This window comes from Nanorana parkeri, unplaced genomic scaffold (genome assembly GCF_000935625.1).
Source record: "Nanorana parkeri isolate BGI_ZX_2015 unplaced genomic scaffold, ASM93562v1 scaffold7, whole genome shotgun sequence".
Lineage (NCBI taxonomy): Eukaryota > Metazoa > Chordata > Amphibia > Anura > Dicroglossidae > Nanorana > Nanorana parkeri.
This window is the reverse complement of record NW_017306275.1, coordinates 4,937,491-4,947,298: the sequence shown is the minus strand read 5'-3', so window position 1 is coordinate 4,947,298 and position 9,808 is coordinate 4,937,491. Positions and strand designations below refer to the sequence as shown.

Here is a 9,808-nt window from a genome sequence, read left to right as displayed (position 1 = left end):
TTACGGACCTAGAGAATCACTGCATTTTACGATTGTGCTGCTGCAGCTAAAGTCAGCAGCAGATTAGTTGAATAAGTAAAATCAGGGAGTTACAGCTCTGAATTCTGGTTAAAACTAGGAGCCGTTTGAAGAGGAGACACCTCTGTGTTAACACACCTGAGACTTACAAATAGATGGGATTCTTATTTCTAAAGAATGTCCAGTGTTGGACAGCAGCATAACGCTGTAGCAGCTTCACAGGAACGGAGACAACATCAGTTAAAAGTCGCTCGTTTTGGATGCCGTTCCCGATAGGCTGCTTCCACGACAATGTTATGTGCATCATAAGACTGAGAAACATAGGAGTGCTCCCAGTGCAATATTTGGGGGAAAGGTGGACGTTACCCAATTAAAAATACTGATTTTACCAAATATTTTTGACGCAAAAGTACATATAAAGCCAACAGTTTTTTTGTTAGTTGTGGATAGAGTAGGCAACGACCCCTTAAGGTCCCTGTCAAGTGTTTGTTTTTTTTCCCCATCTCCCTTCACTTCCTATCTGAGAGACACAGCAAGAATTAAGAGGAGAACTCTCCGGAGAGAGAAAAGGAGGTCCCCTTTTAGACAGCTGTACCTATAGGAAGATTAACCTTCACTTCTTGTTTAGGTAACATCTAAAATATGTTAGATTTCCTAACACTTTTTCTACTATGAGAATGGTCAGTGGGGATGAACCTCCCGAGCAGAGACTCAGACAGAAATAAAAAAAACCTGACAGGGATTCTAACATTTTAATATTCTTTCAAAAACAAACTTTTGGTTTTGCTTACACTTTCAGCTACAAAAAGGAGACTTTTACTCACTACGGAGTAGAGATGAGGCTGAGCTTGATGCAAACCCAGTTTGCCCGAGCCCACTTAAAAAACTCTTAACGCCACCCCATCCCAAATCAGTGGTGGCAGTTATAGTGGGGGGGGCGTTCCCCACCCTCTGTGAGACCTATAGCTCTGGGAGGTGGAAAGTGCCTCCCCACAACTGACTGGGTCAAGAGTGGGTAGCAGTCAAAATTTTGAGCAGGCTTGGAAGTACTCAGCGAACTGGGTTCATACCAAGCCCAGCCTCATCAGTTCTACTGAGTGAGTAGACCTCACCTTTCATAGATCACACCGATATCAATGTGTTGCTAAGTAAAGTGATGCCAGCAAAAAAGTTAAATATAATAAAATTGCCCATGTATTTTAGTGTTGAAGTTAATAGACACAAAAGGAAATATATGCTATATACACACACACCAAACTAAGCAGAGCAATACACTGAACTCAGGTGCCCTTTGTATACCATACAGACACAGAATTTCTATCCAGCAGGAAAAAATATATATATCTATAATTTTTTTTTCTGGTTTAATTCCTTTTAATCTCCAATGTAATGGGACATGAATGCAGAAAAAAAAAATATGCCACATCTGCCTCACAGAGAATCTGCCATTACAGATATACATTGCAAAATAAACGAGTTAGCGTTTACACAGAAGAGACAATCCCAAAATACCTCAAATCTTATACCTGATTTAGATTAGCAATCTAAGGAAACCATTTTGCAAAAAAGTTAAACAGACAATTTTTAAAATGATTAAAATAACATGTACAAAAAACATTATATCTGAAACCCATTAAAACCACAGGAAATAAAGGTCTGTAGAATACATCTCTCCCAGAAGGGACAGGATGTGTGATGAGCTCCTGATGTTGATGCATAAAACACACATTTTTGTCCCAGACAGTTTTTTTTTTTTTTTTTTTATTCCGTTTATCGAATTGAGATCGGTTAACGGTGATGCCAAAATGCTGCTGTACATAAAATGACATGGCAGCTAAACAACTTTCTGGCCAGGAAGAAAACGAAAAAAAAAAGTGATAGCACTTCATGCTTTAAATTACAAGATGAACTTTCCTAAAAAGAACCCAATGAAAATTGCTGCAATAACAACAACGAGGGATGGGATGGGGCTTCCCTGCTCTTTCACAATTCCTCTGCTCTTCCTTCTGTCTTCCTAGAAAACACAAAAGTAGTATATTATGAATGTCTAGCAATGGGAAGATTGTCATTCTCATACTCGGTCTTACAACTTTTTTCAGAAATATATTTTTATTGGAGGTTTTTACAAAAACAAAATATATGAACACACCAACAGAACCAAAAAAGCGTACATAAATCGCAACAACCGCGGTCTTACAAAGCATATGGTATGTCCGAGTCGTATAACATAGAAGGCACTCATGGTGTATGCACCTTGTGGAATCCCTGAGCTAGGCGCAGTTTGGAGTGCTTTACCTTGCAGAGCTTGGGCCGCCATCCTGCTATCGGAGGCGGGCCAATTCTAAGGAACAGGCACCCGGTAGGCATATAAACAGAGCGACCAAGGCATTGCACAACTAACATGCACCACAGACAAACAAGAGAAGAAGATGAGAGTAAGACAGAAGGGGTATGGGGGAAACGGAAGGAAACAGGGGGGGGGAAGGGTTGGGGAGATCAGAGCATCCATATACCGTTTTAGCAAATAGGTGGTGTGATAGGGGGGGGTGAGTAAGGGGTAGGCGAGGGGGTAATCCCACCTCACGACCCGTGAAGTTGCCCCTAGTTTGGTTGGAGTGTTAGAGGGGTCTCTGAAGACTCAATGCAACGATCGGAACTCCTCCGTATCTAAGAACAAGATCCATGGCGTCCACCTGGTCAGAAAGGTATCAGATCGGTCAGCCCTTTCTGCAATGAGCTCCTCAGATCTCATCAGGCGGCACATCTCCGCTGTCCATTCCGCAACCGATGGGATGACAGTGGAATTCCAATGTCGAGGTATTAAAGCTCTGGCAGCAATAATAAAGAATCTAAGCAGGGACTTTTTCACCTTAGAGATAGAGCCCGGAAAGACTGATAACAGAGCCATCTCCGGTGTAATGTGCAGGTCAATGGAGGTAACTCTGGAGTAGACATGTTAGATAACTCGCCAAAAGGGCAGAAGCAGAGGGCAACTCCACCACACATGGGTTAACGTGCCAGGTCCAACCAGGCATCTCCAGCATGTGTCCGGGTACGCAGAGGAGATCTGGTGCATTCTAACCGGGGACCGATACCATCGGGTCAGCAGTTTAAAGTTCCGTTCTTGTGCATACGTTGACATACAGAGTTTGTGCGTAAAGCACAGACATTTGCGACGATCATCCTCCGAGAGGGTGATCTCCAACTCCTGTTCCCAGGCAGAGAAGAAGTACAGGGATTCCCCGCTATGCGCGGTGATCAAAGCTTGGTAGAGCAGCGAGACAGGGCGTTGAATTGGTAGACCAGCGACGCATAGGTCCTCAAAAAAAGTGAGAGGCCTATAGAGAGAGTTCCCGATACAGACAAAGCGTCCACAAGATGTCGAAGTTGAAAATAGGCCAGCCAGGAGGCTCGTGGGAGAGGGCTGGGGCCAGACAGTGACGCCAGTGGCTGCAGGGCAGATCCCGACAGGCACTGGAATACATAACAAGGTTCAGAGATCTTCCAGCACAAGGTGGGAACCCCACACCCTCCCGGGAAACCCGGGTTGGCAAGGATCGGGGTCATGGGGCCCTGGAATGTGGATAGATTATATCTGGACCTCGTGGTGTTCCATGACCGTAACACTATGGGTGGGAAAAAGGGGAGTTCCACACCTCGCGGTCGAAGAGTAGTTGGTAACCATGGAAGTGTGAATAATGGTACCGGGGAGAGGTCGCGTTCCAGGGTGACCCACAACGCGGGGTCGCTAGAGTCGAACCAAGCCGCCAAGTGAGATAAATGGGTGGCCCGGTAATAAGACTCCAAGTCTGGAAGAGCGGCGCCCCCGTGGTCCTTCTTCTTTATCAAAATAGTGTATCGCAGTCTGGGTTTCTTATTCCTCCAGATGTAGCGCAGGACCGCCGAGCGGATGCGTTTAACTCGGTCTTACAACTTTACTTACTAGAGACACATTCTCTCTCATTAGCACTTTGTAAATACAGTTAGGATGCAGTCATCATTTGCTCACAAGTCAAGGTGCCAATATATTTTTGTTATGGTCATTCTTAAAAGGGAGAAGTTTTGTGCCGTACAGTGCCTTGGGAAGGTATTTACCCCCTTGGTGTTTTACCTGTTGTATTGCATTACAACCTGGAATTAAATGGATTTTTGGGAGGTTTGTACCATGTAACTGTTTGAGAATCTTCTACGACAGAAACCGGAGGGAGGATTGTGTTTCCTGTAGATGGAAAAAACAATCAAAGACATGTTTAAAAACGCCTCTCACCCCACCTCCACCAGTGCATGAGGGGAAAAAATAAATCCCTAACAAGGGTGGGAAGTAGGCTTGCTGTCCTGGGAGATTCTCAGAAACACTTAACAGTAAGTAACTGGGGATTTCCAAAATCATCTACCAGGACAGCAACCTGAGAAGATAAGCAAGAAAAATAAACAAGCCTACCTTAGGGTGGGACCACTGCTTGAAGGACTTTGCCAAAAGCCAAATCCTACTGAGATAGGACCTCCACTCTAATGCTTCACAAAGGTGTCCCGATTCGACCAAAAGGCAACCCCTGCAGATCTTTTCCACCAAAATGCCAGCACTTTCTGCCCAGGAAGTTGCCAAAAGACCTATTAGAATGAACTTTCAAAAAGGAGCCGGGATACTCACACCCTTCTTCCTATATACAAAGGATAAGGTCTGCCTGATCCACCTGAGGGCCTTCACAAAAAGATGGCAAAATAATGTCCTGGGACCTATGAAAAGAGGTGACCACCTTAGGCAGATATAAGGGATCCGGCCTGAGAACAATCCTGTCAGGAACAAAATGTAAAATAGGGCTCTTTGATAAATAAGGAAGATCCCCCACTCTTCTATCCAAAGTCACAGCTAAGAAAAAAGCCATCTTCAAAAGGACAACCATTTAATGGTAAAATCTTCAATGGGCTCAAAAGGATCCTTATTAATACCTCTAAGGACCAAAGAAACATCCCAAGGAGGAAAAATCATTCCCAACAAAAGGAGTAGCACGTTCAGTAACCAGAAAAAAAACAACATCTGATTAGCGGATCACCAGGTAATTTAATGTCCAGAAAGGGCGGAAATCTGAACCTTTAAAAAAAAGGTGCAAAGTAACAATTTCTTCTCCACGCCTTCCTGAAGGAAATCCAAAATGACTGGCACTGACTGAATGCCGTCAATTGAATAAAACTCGGATTGTGGTGCAAAACCGGACACCGAGACAGTAGTTATGATCTGAGGGACAGAGACCAGGGAACTGATCATCTTTGCAGTTCCAGAAACCACATGCTCCTGGTCCCCTAGAGAGCAATCAAAATGAGTCTGCAATCTGATAGACAACCTCTGGATCACTCGAGGAAAAAAAGAAAAAAAAGGAGGAAGAGCATAGCCTAGGGAAAAATCCAAAATCTGAAACAGGGCATCCACTCCCTTGGAATCCATTTCTTTCCAAAGAGAAAAGAAAAAAGGGCCCACTTTCCTGTTCTTCCTTGTCGCAAAAAGGTCCACCTCCGGTAACCACCAGCAATCGACAATCTGAGAGAACACTTCTGGATGAAGCTCCCATTCTCCATGGCAAATGGTTGCTCGACTTAAATAATCTGCCACCACATTGAAGGTTCCTCTTATGTGAACCAGAAAGATTGAGAAAAGATTCTCCTCCACCCAAAGAAGAATCTGAATGGCTACCTGTAGAAGACTGGGAGACCCGGTACTTCCCTGACGATTCAATTAGGCAACTGTCATAGCATTGTCTGAAAAGACCCTTGCCCTTTCAAAATGTCCTGGAAAGCGAACAGGGCCTCTCTTACTGCAGACAACTCTCCTAAATTGGAGGAGGCGTTCATCAGATCTGGGGACCAGGACCCCTAAGCTTGAAGCCCCTGATAGTGAGCTCCCCACCCCCAGGAACTCGCATCTGTGATGACCTTCACTTGTTACCACAGATCGGTAACCTCAATGTGCCAGCCAAATCCATGAGGAAGCTAAACAGACTAAAGACTAAACAGGGCAACAGCCGGGTGGGGGGGGAATGTGTGGGAGTCGAGCCTTAGCAACAAACAGGGGGAAGAAAGCCTGCTTTGGGAATTGGGGGAACCTCTGCGATCCAAACCCGCAAGGCTGCAGGCAATCACAGTACCCAAAGCAGAGCCGCACAGAGGGGGACCGCTGACCACAAGGCCATCTGGTCAGAAGCCAAGTAAAGCATGGTGGTGGCAACATCATGCTGTGTGAATGCTTTTTATCAGCAGAGACTGGAAAACTGGGCAGAATTGAAGAAAACCTGTTTCAGTCTGCTACGGAGTCGAGACCGACGGTTCACCTATCAGGAGGACAATGACCTTAAAACATACTATTAAAGCCTCACTGGAGTGGTTTACCCCTTTTGCTACTGCCACTGAATGCCATACAGCAGCGGTAGGGTAGCCCTGCAAGCAAACTCCAGGCTGCTATAGCAGCCAGGAGGGCTATGTAAGGCCAACTGAGGGCTTTGCACTGGAAGTAATTTAGGCAGTTGTAAAGCCCCTGATCACTTCCACAGTTCCTCAGGTGCCAACCACTTCCCTGCCGGATCACACTATGCCATGTATCCCGGGCTACACTGCCCCTTCTTACGGGCCCAGGACTGGCATGGAGGATATAGGCTGCAAGAAGGGAGAGAGACCAGTGAATATGCATTTGCCGACATCCCCTCCATTGAACGAACCCGGAAGCAACAAGAATTGTGTCACTTCCAGGTGCCGAGCCGTTATTTCCCAGGCACTGTGGCCGGGGATGAAGCTGAACCAGCATGATCTGTGCTGGATCAGCTTCACTGGAGTGCAAAGGTGACATCAGAGGGTCTAATAGACCCCCAATATCTCCTTAAAGAGAACCTGTTACCACTAATATGCTATTACATAGGGGGCTTGTGAGCACCTATGTAAAAGCTATAAAAATAGTTTATAAAAAAAAAAAAAAAAACCTAAAAACTTAAAGTTAAAAAAGAATTTAGAAAAATTAAGTCTCCTGCCTACATGCACATGCATGTTGGGTGCGCCCAAGTACAAAACGACATTGTGTTCGTGTGTACTTGTGGGCAGGGAGCTTTTAAACATTTTCTTTCTTTTTATTAGACGTCATTTCACTTTTTTTTACTTAAACTAATTGGTGCAAAACAAATGAAAAGGACAGCACCTTCTCCTCGTGAAGTAGATCAAATTTATTTAATAAAAGATTAAAACTACTCACAAACCGAGTTGATCATATACGCATGTATGTACTGGTATCCCGCATCCAAACATCAGAAAAGCAAAACTGGAGTAGACAAAAAACTGGAGCAGCTGTGACAACCAATCAGCTTCTCCATTCAGTTTGTTTAGTTAACATTTGAAAATGAAAAAGAGAAGCTGATTGGTTGCCATGCACAGCTGCTCCAGTTTTGATAAATTCCCCTCATAGTTTTTACTGAGTTACTCCGATGAAGGGGGTACCTCCCAGAAACGCATCACTTATGTTATAGTAACCAGCAGGACCGGTCTATGGTATACATCTGCTGCCAGTATATTGGTACTTCGTTGTGACACTTGATGTTTGGATGCGGGATACCAGTACGTACATGCATTTATGATTTACTCAAGTTTGCGAGTAGTTTTAATTTTTATTATTTAGTCCATACATTTGATATTACTTCACAAGGAGAAGCTGCTGTCCTTGATTTGTTTTGCATATATTTGAAGATTTCACTGTCGGATGTGGTCTGCTGCCTCCCTCCAAAGACGATCCTTTAGTTTGAAAGCGAGAATACACTGCCAGTGCCGACTGCCTGTCCGAAGACATACAGACTTTTTTTGTGTGTGTTTTGTACCTAGCGTCCTACTCCTGCAAGTGGCACTATAACCCAGTGTTCATGATCTACAGATCTTCACTGCGCCCTTCAGTGAATGGAAGAGTAATAGTATTTTATGGGGAAAAGAGAAAACAAAAACCCTGTGGCATTTGTATGTACTATATGGTGCTTTAGCAAACTAAATGTAATCAAGTCAAAGATTTGATCTACTTCAAGGGCTGAATAGTATTAAGAGTTGAGTCTTTATTTTAGGGCTTATGTTAAAGGTTCAGGAGGGGATGGGATGCTTAAGGTTGAGGGGTACTTAAATTATGAACAGTTTGGGGAGCCATCAGATTTACTCCTGCACCAAAAGTACTGTCATTTATTGTCTATATTTGTATCTTACTGCTATTAGATACACATATAGACAATATTTCTCACTTTTAAAGCACTGCAGAAAATGATGGCATGATGTCCAGTATAATAATCTTGACCCTTTGGAAGTTTCTCATTCTGTTCTGTTTCCATGCTAAAAGAAAAAAGAAAAATGGGCAACAATGGTTTATGCAGCCTCTGTTTTTTTTTGTGTGTATCAGCCAACCTAATTTCCGCATGAACACTATACAAAAGCAAGACAAAAATCGGTAGGTCATTTTCTTACTTTCAACAGCTGATTTTCATCTGACATTTTTATAATCTCAGACTGGAGTTTCTTGCATTCTTCCACAAGTTTCCTAGTTTCAGTATCATCCATTGAAGAGCTACCTTTTGATGGCAGACAAGCAAACAGTTTTGTGGCTTCATGTGTCTGAAAAAAGAAACAGAGGTAGTGGCAATTTAGACAAAGTTCTCAAACTCTAGGCAAAGGAAAGTGGACCTTCTGTCTACAGCAACTACAAATCACTTTTCCAAAGCAGTATAGAGAATGAAACCTGATTAAATTCTCTTTGCTGTGGGCGAATGTCTCATATTGTCTCATATTATATCAATTGTCTTAAATTCATAGCATGAAATGTAGTACAAATAGTTTTTGTGGTAGATCTCGTCATTTGAAAAGTAGATCTTAAAAACACAAAAAATTGTGGGCACCCCTGTTTAAGCAATAGAAACTGGGTATAGAGTCAGAAGTATAATTCAACCCCAAAGACATAACTAGATGGGCAAGAAATATTTTTTAATTTGTATATATGTTTTTTTAAATGGGAACACAAATTTGATTGCAAAAAGTATGAATGGGGTGCCTGGATTACGAGACTGCTTGAAAAGATACACACATGCGTCAATCTTATCTGCCAAAAGATTTGCATATCTGATCAGACAGCCCTGTGATCCAGACATCCTTGCCAGACAGCAAAATAAGGCTGCGACCTAACTTTTGTGCAACAGTTAAATTAAGTTTGGTCAGCAACCAACCTCCCAGCTTGCTGACTGCAAAATAAAGTAACAACCATGTCATTCAATGTTAAATTGACAGCAGAGCCTAGATTAAGGGGCCACCCCTCCCTCTTCCAGTATGAGTCCTATGGTGAAGGAAATTACAATGTTCTAGTATATAAAAAGGCAGATTCCGCTACCTAAAATAGCTTGTATATAAAAACTAGATGTTTATAAAACATATTATTTATAAATATATGATTAAAGGTGATTGCTATGCATCTGCCTGGAGGTTCACTTTAAAGAGACACTGTTATAAATCCACATTCCCCTTATATACATATCATAAAACAGGCCACTAGTATAGCTCATGGTCTATACTTGTATTAAAGCCCTGTCTTATCAGGTAGAGCTCGCTCTTCCCCCTGTGACACCTTCTATAGTTTAAGAGGCTGCGAGAGTGAGAACCTGCAGCCCTCCTATTCCCATGGCTAAGACATCCACATCCTTCTTCTGACAGCAGGGTAAGAGTTGCACTCATCGCTAGGACAGTGCTGACCCTGCTGTCAGGAGCACGACTGCACTTGCGCAGTAGTAGTGGGAAA

The 9,808-nt window shown here is 43.2% G+C and overlaps 1 protein-coding gene across 1 annotated transcript in view; it reads right to left on the bottom strand.

Annotated features, from left to right (window-relative positions):
• Nucleotides 1-1,762: 1,762 nt before the first annotated feature.
• Nucleotides 1,763-9,808, bottom strand: part of VAPA (VAMP associated protein A) — a 34,920-nt gene continuing 26,874 nt past the window's right edge. Inside the window, exons 7-8 of the mRNA XM_018553804.1 lie at nucleotides 8,491-8,635; nucleotides 1,763-2,032 (exon numbers count right to left, since the gene is read on the bottom strand). Of these exons, the coding sequence (XP_018409306.1) occupies nucleotides 1,916-2,032; nucleotides 8,491-8,635 (262 nt within the window). The 3' untranslated portion in view covers nucleotides 1,763-1,915. The remainder of the gene's footprint in view (nucleotides 2,033-8,490; nucleotides 8,636-9,808) is intronic.